At 36.2% G+C, this 18,044-nt stretch overlaps 1 protein-coding gene across 1 annotated transcript; it reads right to left on the reverse strand.

The window, feature by feature from the left end:
* Positions 1-5,809: 5,809 nt before the first annotated feature.
* Positions 5,810-7,253, reverse strand: LOC133175000 (uncharacterized). Its single transcript, XM_061310094.1, has one exon. The coding sequence runs from the start codon at positions 7,251-7,253 to the stop codon at positions 5,835-5,837; it is 1,419 nt and encodes a 472-aa protein (XP_061166078.1). The 3' UTR covers positions 5,810-5,834.
* Positions 7,254-18,044: the final 10,791 nt, after the last annotated feature.

The following is an 18,044-nucleotide window of genomic DNA, read 5'->3' on the forward strand; positions in this document are numbered from 1 at the left end:
CTACATGATCATTCAAGCCCCTCCAGAACCCCTGAACCCGAGGCCAAGATATTCACCATTTTGGTAAAGTGCCCAAAGCTTATTACAATCATGCCAACAGTTTGACTGCTGGATTTCCAGGAGTAAATATCTTTTTTTTTAAAGATAGAACTAATTTTGATGATTTTAACCCCACCCCTCAGGCCCCATGGGGGGCAGGGACCAAAAAATTCTTACTTTTTGTACTCCTTTACCCATTGATGCTACATGCCAAAATTGGTTATAATTGGTTCAGTGGTTCAAGAGAAGAAGCTGAAAATGTTCAAAAGTTTACGACCGTTGGACGACGATGGATGAAAACAGATGAAAACCTGCGTGACTCAGATAACCTAAAAATTATATCAAAATAATGTGGCTATCCTGTAGGTTGTTTGAAATATTTCATAAAGGTTGAAATCAAACTGCATGTTTTGTAGCGAAAAAATGATTGCAGCAGGTCTTGTGTGTATATTCCCTGTACGTTGCTTTTTGTTTATTTTTGTTTTGAGATGACTTTCTGAACGTATTGTATTAGCAATACTAGTGCCCTACCGGCAAGTATAATCTAGTTCCGATTAAAAATTCGAAAAGCCATAATTCCGTTAAAAATCATTGAAGCGGAACGAAATGCAAACTTGATCTTTCATTCATCAAGGTAAAGTCAAATACCAAACATCAGCTCAATATCTGCAAGCGTTTAGAAAAAAAATTATGGAAAACCCTTTAAAATTAAAAAGGCCATAATCACTGAAGCGGAACGAAATGCAAACTTGATCTGTAACTATTCAAGATACACTCACACCAAAAATCAGCTCAATATCTGCATGCGTTTAGGAAAAAAGTGCGGAAAACCAGGTGGGACAGACAGACAGAGGCACAGATAGACAGACGGACGGACAGACGCAGAAGAAACCTATAGTTCCCTCCGGTTTCACCGGTAGGGGACCAATATGTCCTCTACATTAGAATATACCTTGGAAATATTTGTAAATTGAAATGAACTAGAAATGAAAATAAGATTAACAAGCATTCTGAGATTATTGCATTAGCAATACTAGTCCCCTACCGGCAAGTGTAATCTGTTTCCCGATAAGAATTGAAAATTCCATAAATCCGTCAAAAATCAATGAAACAGAACGAAATGCAAACAATCTATAACTCATCAAGGTCAAGTCAAATACCAAAAATCAGCTCAATATCAACAAGCGTTTAGAAAAAAATACGGAAAACCTTGAAAAATTGAAAAGGACCTTATTCCGAAGCGGAAAGAAATGTAAATGTGATCTGTAACTCATCAAGATACACTCAAGATACACTCACATACCAAAAATCAGCTCAATATCTGTAAGCGTTTAGGAAAAAACTGCGGAAAACAAGTGGGAAAGACTGACGGACAGACAGAGGGACAGCTAGAAGGACGGACAGACTCAGAGGAAACCTATAGTCCTCTTCGGTTTCAGCGGTAGGGGACTAACAAGCATTCTAAGAGTATTGCATTAGCAATACTAGTCCCCTACCGGCAAGTGTAATCTGGTTCATGTTAAAAATGAAAAATTCCATAATTCGGTCTAAAATCAATGAAGCGGAACGAAATGCAAACTTGATCTATAATTAATCAAGGTAAAGTCACGTACCAAATATCAGCTCAATATGTGCAAGTCTTTAGAAAAAAATTGCGGCAAACCCTTAAAAATTGAAAAGGTCATAATTCTGTCAAAAATCAACAAGCATTCTGAGAGTATTGCATTAGCAATGCTAGTCCCCTACCGGCAAGTGTAATTTGGTTCCCGTTAAAAATTGAAAGTTCCATAATTCCGTTAAAAATCAATGAATCGGAACGAAATGCAAACTTGATCTATAACTCATCAAGGTAAAGTCACATACCAAAAATCAGCTCAATATGTGCAAGTGTTTAGAAAAAAAATTGCGGAAAACCCTTAAAAATTGAAAAGGTCATAATTCTGTTAAAAATCAACAAGCATTCTGATAGTATTGCATTAGCAATACTAGTCCCCTACCGGCAAGTGTAATCTGGGTCCCGTTAGAAATTGAAAATGCCATAATTCCGTCAAAAATCAATGAAGCAGAAACGAAATGCAAACTTGATCTTTAACACATCAAGGTAAAGTCACATACCAAAAATCAGCTCAATATCTGCAAGCATTTAGGAAAAAAGTGCGGAAAACCAAGTGAGACAGACGGAGAGAGGGACAGACGGACGGACAGCTAGACAGACGGACGGACGGACGGACAGACGCAGAGGAAACCTATAGTCCCCTCCGGTTTGACCGGTAGGGGACTAACAAGACTTTACAAATTTATTATCAGTCCTACAATTATAATACAATATATGAACACCTAATTTCTCCAACCCAAATATAATCAAACTTAAATAGAATATAAGGATATTAAACAGACGAACAAGGGGGCGATTCCAGAATATGAAGAAAGTGTAGCTAGCGAAGCCAGTAGTATTATCAATGGAACAGCTGTGAAACATGCAAGTTTTTTCACAGCTGATCCATTGATAATACTGCCAGTCATGTAAATTGTGATTATTCACATTCACAATTTGTACTGAACATGTATTACTAAAAAATTAAATAAAAATTTGCCTCAATTCTTTTTTTCTTGAAAAAAGGCCAAGTCTGCTTTGTTTGAATTTTATTAGGTATATATCGAATTTTTCAATTAGTACTAAATAAACAATAATAAATGTTATGGCGCATCTATTATTGTTATTTTAATTGGCTTTTTTTTTCAAATGCAATATAATAAAATAATAATAAACGTGTAAAATGTTTTCTATATACAATGATGTCAATCTGCATCATACAAGGTTGAATATCTCACAAATCATAAAAGGTGTAGAACATGCATCTATAAATACAAATTATATGTTCATTATTTTTTTTAAAAACTAATTTATTAAAAGATTATTACCTTTTGATTATAGCAATTGATTTAATTAGATAGTAAAATAATACAATAAGTTCTTTGATAAAATAATAGTGCATCTAGTATTAGTTACCAAGTTTCATTAAAAATATCTAATTAAGTTACTATTATAGCAATACACTATTTTGAAGTTGTAGTTTCTTTTTCAGAAGACTTGAAAAGGTATGAAAAATTGATTCATTCTAAATCATGTAAATCTCATCCATATTGGATATAAACACTGAATGTATATAGCACTTACAAAACAAAATACAGTAGTTCAAACTGTCACATTTTCTCTAATACAGTCAAGATACTATGTTTTGACAGAATAGCTTATCAATGTGAAAAATGTTTTCCTCCACGTTAGAAAGTAGTTCCACAATGTTTTATCACAATTACAATATTAAAACACATGTTCTATAGTACTTTCTTTTGCACATAAAATGCATAGGGGTGAAGTTTTTATTTTCATTTTGCACAGTAGTTTATCATGAGATAAAAATCTATAAATTAGTTTATACTGAAAAGACTGCAGTGATGTTTCATTAGAACATACAAAAGGTAGCATGAAAATGTTTTCCAAGTCTGTTCGAGAAAAATTGGTACTTAAATATTTTTGACAATAGCATGGACTTGTTTTATTATACTGAAACTCAAGTTCAAAGAATTTCTGTTAAAAGAAACATTTTTTATTTTGACATATATTTTCGCCAATGATATGGAAGTGCATTTCTTAAACAAAATTAATCAAAGAAAGGTATATTCAAGTCAAACAATTTACTTAATTCTTCAATATCTCCAGTATATAATATACCTTGTTTGTACCACTTTTCCCAGAACAATGTCTCATTATTTATTTTAACGTTATCATTAAATCAAAGAGTTTCTTTAACAAATTTTGGTTCAATATTTATATCATCATATTTGTGTTCATGTATCAAAGATGTATCTGTAAAATTGTGGTAGTGATAGACATGCATGTAAACAATATAGACAACTTCTGGTAATTATAAAATCATTTAATTCTATATCATTAAGGTAATATTGAATAATACTCTTCCATCTTGCTTTGTATTAATTAATACTCAGTATTTGTTTAATCCAACCAAGTAATGATATCATTTGTGCTTCATAATTGGGGACTTCAATCCACCTTATTGATTTTCTTTTGCAGGATACTGAACTTTTAACTTTAAACTTATTCAGTTCTTTAGAGAATTCCTCTTTAGAGAATGGGAAGTACTCGTGCTTGATATAAAATTTTTGGTATTGCTAGAGTTTTTACAATTGGAATTTTGCCAATAAATGTTAAATTCCTCATTTTCCATAATTTCGAAGTTACTTTCAGTTCATCTAATTTTTTATTTAAGTTTTAGCAAGGGTATTTTGTTCACCGCTTGGACTGAACCAAATAACAAGAGTAAAAATTGACCTTTGGACCATTTCACTGGCAAGATTCCTTGTTTGAAATTTGAAATTTTCGTTGCTTCAGTTTTATTCAAATGAATTTTCGGTCAAGATGATTATTTAAAACTCTGTATAAATTTTAATATTTCATTTCCTGATTTTTTCGTCACTTAGAAAGCATGTAGTGTCATGTAGTAACAGGCTTATCATAAATTCAATCATCTCCCCTATATTTATTCCACGTGTATTTTTTATTTGCCCTTATGGCTATAACAAGTAGCTCAACACATAAAATGAAAGATAAAATGATTAAGGACTTCCTTGTCTCACCCCTCTACTTTATTTGAAAAAGAGGTATAGCAATTATTTATAAAACTGCGCACCTTTTATACCGGTATTCTTCATCGATAGCAAACAGACAACACACATTTTATAATATACTTCAATATGTTCTGTATGCAAAAGTTTCATTTGAAATAAATTGATTATCAGGTCATTATTTAGTGGTAATTATTGAATAATAACTTCTTTATTAATGCATTAGTGTGTTCTGATTTTGTCAGATGAATTTGGTGGGTCAATAATCTTATTCTGAAGTCTTTACGGAGTTTTATTGTTCCTTCATAAGCCAATCAAATTAGAGTATTCTTACTACAGTTGTAACATATCAATTAAAAAGAAAGCTTTTTCAAAGAAAATATGAAATGAGAAGAAACATTTAAACATAAATTCTATCAGGTGAACTTCTACAAATATTTGACATTTGTTTAACTAATTGAGCGATTTCGTTGACAAATTTCCTGTATTCTCATATTTGTTGCTGCTTGTATTTTATGGTATGGTTCTTGCCTGAGAGATCGGAGGCACGAGTATAGGGCAGTCCTGAAGTTCCCTGTCACCTGTTGACAGATACCCTGAATATGCCACGATATGTCTTTGTGATGTGAAGGTATAAACTGCCTCTGATTACGATGATTATCATTGTCATTTAGGGTATATAGATCGTTTAAAGCTGTCTGTGTTCTCACTGTGTCTACTTGCCTGTAGCACAAGATCTCTAGCATGTATAACAGTATCAAGGGCGGGACAGTTAACATAAGCCCATTGTTCTGTAGACTAGAGAGTTGTTCTGATATCAATTCGTCAATGTATTGGATTTTATTGTCAAGTCTGATACTCCATGCTACAGCCTGATTCATCTTTTTAGACCAGGACTGTCCCCCTACAGCCTCAGTATACAACTCTGCATTTACATTTAAGTTATACATTACATATGGCTGTGCTAACTTGATCTTGACTTTCTCTATAACAGATTTAGCTTTCATGTGTCTTAATGTCTTATAATAATACATGGCTAGGTAAAACATGTCAGTAACATAACCAAAATTTGCAGCTAATTTCAGCATGTGACAGGACATTTTGTCTGCTCTATACCTCACTTTGTTTTTGTGTGGGTCAATCTCCATGTGTTATATGAAAGCAGTGTGCTGGAGAACAGAAGCTGTTAGTTTCTGTAGCATGACGACTTGATACTTTGTCAGGAGGGATGAACATATTAATCTTTCTATTGTACTTAGACACTTCATATAGTATTGTGTGTTTAATGTAGGTATTACGTCAAAGCGACGTATTTCTGTAAATAGGTGTACATCAAACTCAGTCTCAGAAATCAGAGTATGTTCATCTGTACAGATGGGGAGTTTGGGGTTATGGAGGACATTTATAATGTAAGACCTAATGGAGGGACTGTTAAGCAGGAATGCTAACCCTTTCTCATACAATTCATGAAGTTTAATAAATAACAGATGCTGTGCTTCACCATGAACCTTACTTAGAAACATGTTATTTGCTGGAATGAAAAAGTTGGGACAGATCCCTTCATACACCCATTTAAGGATGAGTTTAAAACAGACCCAGAAACCCTCCAGGAGATTTTTTGGACACCACTGAGGTATTGTGTTTTGTTGAATCACCCAGAAAACTGCTGTTTTCATGTGATAAGAACACAGTAATTTATCTCCATCACCTAGTCCATTGTTAATTATTTCTGTCAAGAACAACTTAAGCAAGCCATAAGTCAAAAATTGACAGTGGTTCATTGCAAAGACAAGTTTCTGTTCTGCCAGAGAAAAGGAAATTCTCCATTCATGGTCTTCATGACTCCCTAACTTATGTCCAACTGCTACAATATGACATCCATTTTTTACTATATTATCAACAATATGAGGCTTGGGCCATGAACGACATCTGTCTATCCATGAGGAGGCAGATGGAGGCCAAAAGTCACTGAGAAAACAAGGGGCTATATCATTTTCTACTGTTCCACGTCTTCTACTGGCACAGGGTCCGTGTGGAGTGTAGTTGGATGGTGATACAGAACACATGATCTGTACGTATTTAGAACTAGATATATAATATCTGTCATTCATTCTAACACAAGCTCTCTGGATGTCTCTGTACATGCTTGGTGACAGCAAAGATGCCAAAGTAAATCCTGGTGGACTATTAGAACTTTCACAGAGTATAAGTATTTTTCTGTTGGTATTGTAATACTGAGACTGAGATAATTCCCAGATCACTCGGTGATTATTTGGCCAGCCCATAGTGTCTATATCTGATTCTTTCAGTCTGAATCCTTCTCTGTGACTCCCACTTATCAACTCACTAATGTCATAATTTGGTCTTGCTTGATTATCCTCCATAAATCTAATGTCCACTGAATCTCTTCTCATTCTTCTGCGACTTTCACTCACCATCACATTATTCTCATCACTACTTCTTATCTGATTAATTACCATCTCTCTGATATCCGCCAAATCTCTCCTCACGGCCACCTCTTGTGAGGTCCCTATTACACGGCACAGTCCCACAAACACTGACTCTGACATGTGTTGTATGGCAGTCTCACTGACAATGATATGAAGGGAAATTTAATATATCTCATTTATTATGCATCCTTAATAAATTAATAGTTATAAATGATAAAGTTATTTATCTTTTACTCAAAAAACTTCAATTTAAACTAGATGCAGTCATAAGACAGTAATACTCGCACTTAGATATTTGCCTCTAAATGCACTCTCCCACATTGGGAAACCAGGGAAGAAGCCACAATAATTCTATAATTTACACAAAATATATACATGTATTTGTCAAATCTAGCATAAAATGCTCAGATAAACATGTAGCTCAATGGCTTCTTATCTCTTATTTAAGTTTTTCATATGCTAAATTCGTTACCAGTCTGAAAGTACAGGATTTAATGATGTAAATTCTGTTTAAAAGAGAATTTTTGAAAGACTTTTGTGAAAATGTGTTTGTGAAACACTGCCCCCGTATGATGTTAAAGTTTAAGTTTCTCAAATGAGTGTCAAACTCAAAGGTCAAGGTCAAGAGATAAAAAATATTGGTACCCAAATAAAGGTTTTGTCACAAGAAATACACCTATTTCATATGGACCATGGAGATAACGAACAGTAATCAAGCTCCGTTGAAACAATACAAATCCGGAAATCCGGAGCAGAGCAAACACGGACCTCTACAAACATTTAATCGGGGATCAGGTGCCATGGAGGAGTAAGCATCGTCCGCCGTGTGCTCATTGTCATGATAGGACAAATGGAAAAACCGTAGATAATTCAGTGTTTAGATAATGGCCTAAAAATTAGTTTGAAAAACGTCAGTCAGCATTCGACTTAATGATAGATTGTATTTGCTGACAAGGTCATTGTATCGACCAAAGAACTTGCGAAATGATGACTGTAAACAAGATTGTTGATATCTTTGTTTCATCAACTTGTTTGTCAATAGTTTGCCTCGTTGTAGAAATTTTCATATGTGGAGTATACTCTTGCGTGTCGAATCAACTATGAGATATAAATCCCATATGCAGGTGATAAGGGTATATCGCTACATAAGTAAGGGAAGTTGACGATAGAAAAGTTTACGATATATATAAAATTATGACCCCAGTCGAAAGATCGGGATTCCCTAAATTCTGTCCCTTTTGAAATTAATGATTTAAAGTCTTCCTTATTACTTATATTTACTTCACCAGTAATGACGTGTCCAACAGGACTATAGTTGTAGGGTGAAGGAGAACAAGAAGACGTTGAAGGATTATGTTTCAGATGTTTGATATCTAGGCACTGTAGATTTTTTTTTGTAATTTAAAAGTTTGGAAGCAATAGTCAATGTATATTTTTTAAGAAATACAAGCTGTGGACTTAAATGAAAGCCTAGTACAAAGCGTTCAAAAGTTATGGCCAAGGTTAATTTTTTTCAAAAGTAGGTCAAAGGGTCAAAATTATATATGCCGTAAAGAAGGTCTTATCACGAGAAATACACTCGTGAAATATTAAAGCCTTAGCACCATCCATTCAAAAGTTATGGTTTTCAAAAATAGGTTAAAATCCAAGATAGAAGACAAAAGGTCAAATGTATTGGTTTTGTACCAAGGGAAGGTCTTGTCACAAGAAATGCACTTGTGAAATATGAAAACCTAGCACCAACTATTCAAGTTAGGGACAAAGTTTACTTTTTTAAAAGTCGGTCAAACTCCAAGGTCAAGGTCAATGGGTCAAAATTGTTGGTACCCAAGAGGAGGTCCTGTCACAAGAAATACATATGTGAAATATAAAATTTCTTTAACGAAACATTCAAAAGATATGGCCAATGATACGGTTTTCAAAAGTAGATCAAACTCAAAGGTAAAGGTCAAAGGGTCAAAATTGTTGCTATCCTTGGGAAGGTCTTGTCACAGGGAATACACATGTATATAATAAAAGCACTAGCTTCAAACATTTAAAACGTATTGCCAAGGTTATAGTTCTGGGAACTAGGGGGTTTTATGTAGAAAAAAACGTCATTTTTTTACCCCCCATTTGAACCTCTAGGGTGAAAATGTAAATTATGAAACCTTATTGCACATTCTCAGGACACCAGCAATCAGCTATTGCGTAAAATTTTAGAGGTGTTCTTGGAATCAGGGTTTTCTATAGTAGAAAAAACGCCGTTTTACAACACCTATTTGACCCCTATGGTGAATTTAAAGTAAAAATCAAAAACTTTATTGCACATCTACATGACACCAACGTTCATCTTCCAAAAGTTGATCTAGCTACTGCATAAAATGTAAGTGGAGTTCTGGGAACCAGGTTTATTTAGAAAAGCGGCATTTCCTACCCCCTTTTGATTACGAGGGTGAAAATGAAATTTCCGAAACCTTATTGCACATCTACAGGACACCACTAATCATCTTTCAGAAGATGATTTGGCTACTGCTTAAAATGCAAGAAGAGTTCAGGATTTAAGGAAGAAGAAATTGTGACAGACGGACGGATCAGGGTAACAACAATTCACACGAACTTTCTTTTGTAGAAAAAACATAATTTTTTTTACCCCCGTTATCCTCTAGGGTAAAACTGAAAATTGCAAAACCTTTTTGCACATCTTTAGGACACCATCTATCATATTGCAAAAGATTAATTGGCTACTGTTTAAAATTCAAGAGGAGTTAAGGGTTTAAGGAAAAAGAAATTGTGACAGACGGATGGACCAGGGTAACAACAATTCACAGAACTTTCTTTTGTAGAAAAAACATAATTGTTTGACCCCAGTTATCCTCTAGGGTAAAACTGAAAATTGCAAAACCTTTTTGCGCATCTTCAGGACACCATCTATCAAATTGCAAAAGATTAATTGGCTACTGTTTAAAATTCAAGAGGAGTTAAGGGTTTAAGGAAGAAGAAATTGTGACAGACGGACGGACCAGGGTAACAACAATTCACACAAACTTTCTTTAGAAACTTTCTTTGGATTGTTTTATACCGCTGTGTATGTCTAGTTAAAAATTGTCAAAAAAAGCAAATCATGCAGATAGTGTAGGCATTTATAAATTATATTATATAACTGTCAGACTTACATCTGTGGAGATCTTATTGAGTCCATTTCTGAGAAGTTCCGGATGCTGTAATAAGAACAAAATATTCAATTATATCTGCATGAAATATATGGAGATAACGAACAGTATTCAAGCTCAAAAGTCCATAAAACATTAGAAAATAGGAGCAGAGCAAACATGGACCTCCAAAACATCAGAGGTGGGATCAGGTGCCATGGAGGAGTGAGCATCCCCTGCCGACCGGTCACACCCGCCGTGTGCTCCTTGTCATGATCGGGAAATAACGGAAAAATCCGTCTACAATTCCGTGTGTAAATAATGGCCTAACAATTAGTTTGAAATACGTCAGTCAGCATTTGACTCAATGGTAAATTGTATTTGCTGACAAGGTCATTGTATCGACCATAGAACTTACGAAATGATTACTTTAAACGAGACTGCTGATATTCTTGTTTCATCAACTTGTTTGTCAATAATTTACCTCGTTTTAGAAATTTTACATACGTAGTGCATGCTCTTGCATATCGAATCAACTGAGATATGAACCCCGTATGCAGGTGATGAAGGTATATTGCTGCATAAGTAAGGGAAGTTGACGATTGAAAAGTTGAAGTCATCGCATTTATCATACAGCTTGGTTGTACTATTACCATTAACGTCTTTTTCAAGTAAAATATCCAAATATGAAACAGATGTGTCAGACTCTGTGGTATCTTTTATCTCAAGCTCACCGGGATATATCGTATTGACATAAAAATGGAAATAACCATTGTTAATTGACAATACTGTACATGTATTAGAAAAGACAGAGGCAAAGGGAAAATCAAAAAAAATGTAATAAACAGAAAATTCAATGTTTTGTAGTTGGACATGGAATTTATTTCACTCGTGAGACAGGATTTTTTGATATTTTCACTCGTGCTTCGCACTCGTGAAAATAACAAAAATCCTGGCTGTCCCACTCGTGAAATAAATTCCATATCCAACTACAAAACATTGAATATCCTCTATTTATACTATATAGTATTATATGTGTTTTTCAAGAATAGAAATCCTAATCGGTGAACAAAGAATAAACATACTAAGTAAAATTGTTTTAGTCGTAAACAGTAAATATGACAAATGTTTTAAGGTGTGTCAATTTCATGAGTGTGCCTCGTCCCCGACGTCGGAGATTTAAGGGAGAAAAATGTTTCCACTGAAAACGGAGGAGCTTAAACAAAAGGATGCCCAAGTCACCACTGAGAAACAGAGACAGAGAAGACTGCTTGTATTTAGCCAATAGAAACGAATAAAAAAAGATAAGAAAACCTTATATATGAAGAAAATAGGAGTGTAAAAAGGACAAATGAACACTTTTGTGAACTGGAAAAGTAAAGCAGAAAAATAGGCAAGGGGATAAAATGGAAGATAGTATTATAAAATTTTATGATAAAATCAACTTAACCCAGTTTTTTAGCTCATTTGAGCCGAAGGCTCAAGTGCGCTTTTCAAATCAAAATTTGTCTGTTGTCGTCGTCGTCGTTGGCGTTGTCGTTGTAAACTTTTCACATTTTCATCTTCTTCTCCAGAACTACTGGGCCAATTTCAACAAATCTTGGCACAGGGTATCCTTGGGTGAAGGGAATTCAAGTTGTTCAAATGAAGGGCCACGCCCTCTTTCAAGGGGGAGATAATTACGAAATAGCAAAAAATGAATGGCATCATTGAAAAATCTTCTTCTCAGGAACAAATGGGCCAGGAAAAATGAAACGCATATGGAATCATTATCAGGTACCGTAGATTCAAGTTTGTTCAAATCATGACCCCCGGGGGTAGAGTGGGGCCACAGTGGACGATCAAAGTTTAACATAGGAATATATAGGAAAAATCTTAAAAATTGTTCTTCTCAAGAACAGCAAAGTCATGATTATTCATATTTATATGGAAGCATCTGCAGGAGGTGTAGATTTAAGTTTCTTCAAATCATAACCCCGGGGGTAGGGTGAGGCCACAACGGACTATCAAAGTTAAACACAGCAGTATATAGGAAAAATCTTAAAAAATCTTCTTCTCAAGAACAGCAAAGTCATGGTTGTTCATATTTATATGTAAGCATTGTCAGGTAGTGTAGAATCAAGTTTGTTCAAATCATGACCACCGGGGGTAGGGTTGGGCCACAATGGACGATCAAAGTTTAACATAGGAGTATATAGGAAAAGGTTTTGAAGTACTAAACTGATTTTTGCTTTTTTCCGAGCTACAGTGCTCAGGTGAGCGATGTGCCCTTGGGTCTCTTGTTATTATTTTTTTTTTAATGTTTTTTTTAATTTTTTTTTATTTTTATTTTTTTTTATTTTTATTTTTGCTCCTGTTATCACCAATTGTATATAAAGAGTGGACAATATAGTCTAAGAAGCTGAATTAAAAACAAATTTAAATAATATTATTTATTGATTTTTTTTTTTTATTTTGTCTACTAACTTTTAAACTGAAAATATTCTGGCATTCTGAACAGTAAGCTTTCAAGGTACAATTTAAGCCCTAACGTGGAATTTATTTGGATATGTATTTAAATTACATTTAAAATCTTCTCTACTCATGGATAATTAGCAAGCAAGCGGTATATATGATTATAATTAAAACTTATTATAAAAAAAATGAAAATACATGTCCCAAGGATCCCGGACTAGGCTCAGTAAATCATGCATTGAAAATAGAAGACATATTTGAAAAATCTTCTTTGCTGTTGGACATCTTAAATGTAAATTACATGATTTTATTGAATACTTAATCCTTTACTTTTATTGTTGAGTTCAAATTCCTTGCGTTCTAGAGTGGGACCGCATTTGGCTAAAGAAACTACATTACATATTTGAAAATCTTTTCATTAAACAGACAATCAAGTTGCATGAATGTAATGAGCATCTAGCCCTCTAACATAATTGTAAACGTCAGAACCCTTGGACTTAAGATCAGCCTCAAGGGTTGGGCTAGGTTGAGAATATAATAAAACTATCTTAAATCTGATCGATTTCAAGCAGGAACTCAGAATTATATGAGAAATAATACAATTCTTGACTGCCTGAAGGAGAGTTCAGGCCTTAAAGTAAACCTTCCTAAAGCCTCTTGGGGTCTAGCAGGAATAAGGTTTTCATGATTATGATAATCAGTTAGCCCTCTACAAAAATTATTTAATTTATATCCCATTTGTCCACGGTTCAGGCTGAAGGGCGGAGTTAATTAGGTCATGTTTATTCATGAATTTCTAATAGACAAACTGTCTGCATGATAACAAAACGCAGCTTACCCTTTACGAAGATTTTGAATTCCATGTCCCCTGGGTTAAGAATCTCCAGAGAGGTCATATACTAGAACTGTTCCTTTAAAAATCATAAAATCAAGGCCTTTTAGCAAGCAAATCGCATTCATGCATTGTGGTTGTAGACTATTTGCCCTTTTATTTTTAATTTGTGAAATGTGTCTCCACAGAGCTGAGGTTTGGCCTTGTAAATCAGTTCAATTTGATTTAAATAGAAATTCTACTCCTTTTCAACTAGGAACAAACTACGGCAATAAGATAGTTCTAGTCTATTTGAAAATACATTTTACATGAGTCCAGAGTTCCAGTTTTAGATACCGGTAGGGCTAAGTTTGTAATACAAGAAGAAGCATCTTGTGACCATCAAGGTTCAGAAATAAACCTAAGTGTACCATGCGCAACGAAGGCCAACTTTACAGACTATTAAAAGGTAACAGCAGGGGTCTTTAGATATAATTATAAAATCCATGAAATTGATGAAGATAACGAAAAGTGATCAATCTCAAAAGTCTTAGGAAAAATACAAATTTGTGAACAGGGCATAAAACACGAACACCTAAAAAGTGCCTAGGAGGAGTAAGCATCCCTTGTCGACCGGCCACACCCGCTGTAAGTCCTATAGCTGATCAGGTTGACGGTGCCTAGGAGGAGTAAGTATCCCTTGTCGACTGGCCACACCCGCTGTAAGTCCTACAGCTGATCAGGTTGACGGTGCCTAGGAGGAGTAAGCATCCCTTGTCGACTGGCCACACCCGCTGTAAGTCCTATAGCTGATCAGGTTGACGGTGCCTAGGAGGAGTAAGTATCCTTGTCGACTGGCCACACCCGCTGTAAGTCCTATAGCTGATCAGGTTGACGGTGCCTAGGAGGAGTAAGCATCCCTTGTCGACTGGTCACAACCGCTGTAAGTCTTATAGCTGATCAGGTTGACGGTGCCTAGGAGGAGTAAGTATCCCTTGTCGACTGGTCACACCCGCTGTAAGTCCTATAGCTGATCAGGTTGACGGTGCCTAGGAGGAGTAAGCATCCCTTGTCGACTGGCCACACCCGCTGTAAGTCCTATAGCTGATCAGGTTGACGGTGCCTAGTAGGAGTAAGCATCCCTTGTCGACTGGCCACACCCGCTGTAAGTCCTATAGCTGATCAGGTTGACGGTGCCTAGGAGGAGTAAGCATCCCTTGTCGACTGGCCACACCCGCTGTAAGTCCTATAGCTGATCAGGTTGACGGTGCCTAGGAGGAGTAAGCATCCCTTGTCGACTGGCCACAGCCGCTGTAAGTCCTATAGCTGATCAGGTTGACGGTGCCTAGGAGGAGTAAGCATCCCTTGTCGACTGGCCACACCCGCTGTAAGTCCTATAGCTGATCAGGTTGACGGTGCCTAGGAGGAGTAAGCATCCCTTGTCGACTGGTCACACCCGCTGTAAGTCCTATAGCTGATCAGGTTGACGGTGCCTAGGAGGAGTAAGCATCCCTTGTCGACCGGTCACACCCGCTGTAAGTCCTATAGCTGATCAGGTTGACGGTGCCTAGGAGGAGTAAGCATCCCTTGTCGACCGGTCACACCCGCTGTAAGTCCTATAGCTGATCAGATTGACGGTGCCTAGGAGGAGTAAGCATCCCTTGTCGACTGGCCACACCTGCTGTAAGTTCTATAGCTGATCAGGTTGACGGTGCCTAGGAGGAGTAAGCATCCCTTGTCGACTGGCCACACCTGCTGTAAGTTCTATAGCTGATCAGGTTGACGGTGCCTAGGAGGAGTAAGCATCCCTTGTCGACTGGCCACACCTGCTGTAAGTTCTATAGCTGATCAGGTTGACGGTGCCTAGGAGGAGTAAGCATCCCTTGTCGACTGGCCACACCTGCTGTAAGTTCTATAGCTGATCAGGTTGACGGTGCCTAGGAGAAGTAAGCATCCCTTGTCGACTGGCCACACCCGCTGTAAGTCCTATAGCTGATCAGGTTGACGGTGCCTAGGAGAAGTAAGCATCCCTTGTCGACCGGCCACACCCGCTGTAAGTCCTATAGCTGTAAGTCCTATAGCTGATCAGGTTGACGGAGTAATCCGTAGCCAAATATAATATGAAAACAATGTCCTTACAATTTGTATGAAACATGTCAACATATGAACATATGTTGTTTTTGCAGAAAAAAAGATCGTTATAACGACCATGAAATTTCCTTAAAACTAACATTTAACTAGGTTGTTGAAACCCCTGAACCATCAACTTATTTAATAAAATTTTACTCTGTGGGAAAAAAATCTAATTTCAGAAAAAGAAACGGCTGTCAGTCGATGCAACAGTAAACAAGATGTGTTTGTGAAACACTGATGCCCCCGTATGGCAGCTTATGGCTAGGGTTTAAGTTTCTCAAATGCAAGTCAGCCTCCAAGGTCTAGGTCGAAAGGACAAAATTGTTGCTATCCAAAGGAAGGTCCTGTGACAAGGAATACATCTGTAAAATATGAAAGCCCTAGTGCTAACTGTTCAAAAGTTTTGGCCAAGGTTAAAAATTTAAAAATGTTGGTCAAACGCTAAGGTCAAGGTCAAAAGGTCAAAATTGTAAGTATCCGAAGGAAGGTTTTGTCAAAAGGAATACATCTGTGAAATCTAAAAGCCCTAGTGCTAACTGTTCAAAAATTATGGCCAAGGTTATAGTTTGGTAACTTTTTGTAAAAGTGGGTCAAATTCCAAGGTCAAGGTTAAGAGGTCAAATTTGGTGGTACCCAAAGAAAGGTCTTGTCACAAGAAATTACCTGTTAAATATGAAAGCCATAACCCCAACCACTCAAAAGTTATGGGCAAGGTTAAAGTTTTTTCTTTCACTGACCACGTGTTGTTTTTATTACAAATACCATACTCCTAAACATTCATTCAATGCGATTGGTCAGTATTATCAGTGTATTCACTTCATTCATTTAACAATTTACCAAAAACTGCAAAAGTAACTGAAAGGACATTGCACAAAATATTAAGGTAAGAAAGAGAGCTTGAAGTTCAGGAAGACTATTGTGATAACTTTAACAAAGGTTCGTAAATATTTGATTAAATGCATATAAAATTTGGTCATCTTATTTTACAAGTCCCTGTAGATAATTGCTTTTCCTCCTTTAGTATTTGGTAATAAAAGTTAATTGGACAAATGATTGTAATTGCGTCTCACTTACCTGTTGAATTTACTGCACGTTTCATCCAATGACAACTACGGTCACGTATCGAATGGTTACAAAGGCGGGGAGACGACCCTTTAAAGGTACAACACAATAATTGTCATGACAACCAGCTATATGATATATCCCTTAGTCATGTGCAGTTATGCACCGCATTTTTTTCTATCAGATTAAAATTACATTAGATTTTAAGAGGCGTTATATATTGACGTTCTGAGCATAATGTCTTCGGCGACAATATGTACCTACCTTACACATATTGACGTCCATCGGTACATAATGTCGCCGGCTGAAAAGTTACACAATCATGTACATATTGTCGCCGGGACATTATGTGCCTTCCCTCACTGTACTGTGTCGCCCAACGGGAAGATTTGCTTAAGGATATTTTTGTAGTTTTGTGAATGTTATTAGTGTGTAGATCACAAATTCGTGTCTCTTAGGTTATTTCATACAACACAGTTATGACGGTACATATTGTTGTCTTATACATATTGTCGCTGGCTACATTATGTACCTCCCATATATAACTGCACATTTGTCGTCCGTCGGTAACAATTGTCGGTGGTTATACATATTGTCGCCGGCGACATGATTTGCGTACCCTTATTGCACATCTTGAGATAATGAGGAGCAGGAGGAGGGTTAAGTAGGATAGGTTGCACAAATTGTACATATATGCACAGATATCTTTAATTTAAAATATTTATCCGAAGTGCATCCTCATATTACTTTAACTCTATAAAAAAAAATACACTGGTATCCAGTGCACTTAAAGTTTTAACCAATTCATATAACTTCTATAGAAGGAGGTGTAAGACTTTTAAACAAGAGGCTCAAGGGCCACAAAACTCACCTGAGACACTTTGGCCCAGCTGTTCTGCATAAGATTTTTTCCCAATTAACAAGCATTCGTATATCCATATAAAAAATTTTATCGCCTATTGTGACCCCACCCTAAAGATAAGGTCGTGATTTGAACAAAAACAAATCTACACTAACAGAGGATGTTCCCACTGTCACATGATTCATCATGGCTTTGCTGTTCCTAAGAGTAGTTTTAAAGATTTTTCCCTATGTAAACCCTGTTGTGGCCCCACCCTACCCCTGAGGACCATTACGTGAACAATTTACAACCATAACTACCTCAGTAAGCTTCCCAAATTTCATATTTACTGGCTCAGGGGTTCTTGAAAAAAGGATTGTAGAATTTTTTTTGTTATATATTTCAATGTAAAACTTTGATTCCCTATTGTGACCCATCCTACCCCTGGAACCATGATCTGAACAATTTACAATCTACAC

Source organism: Saccostrea echinata, unplaced genomic scaffold, assembly GCF_033153115.1.
Source record: "Saccostrea echinata isolate AGI-Se365-2 ecotype Australia unplaced genomic scaffold, CSIRO_AGI_Sech_v1 ptg000060l, whole genome shotgun sequence".
Classification (NCBI taxonomy): domain Eukaryota; kingdom Metazoa; phylum Mollusca; class Bivalvia; order Ostreida; family Ostreidae; genus Saccostrea; species Saccostrea echinata.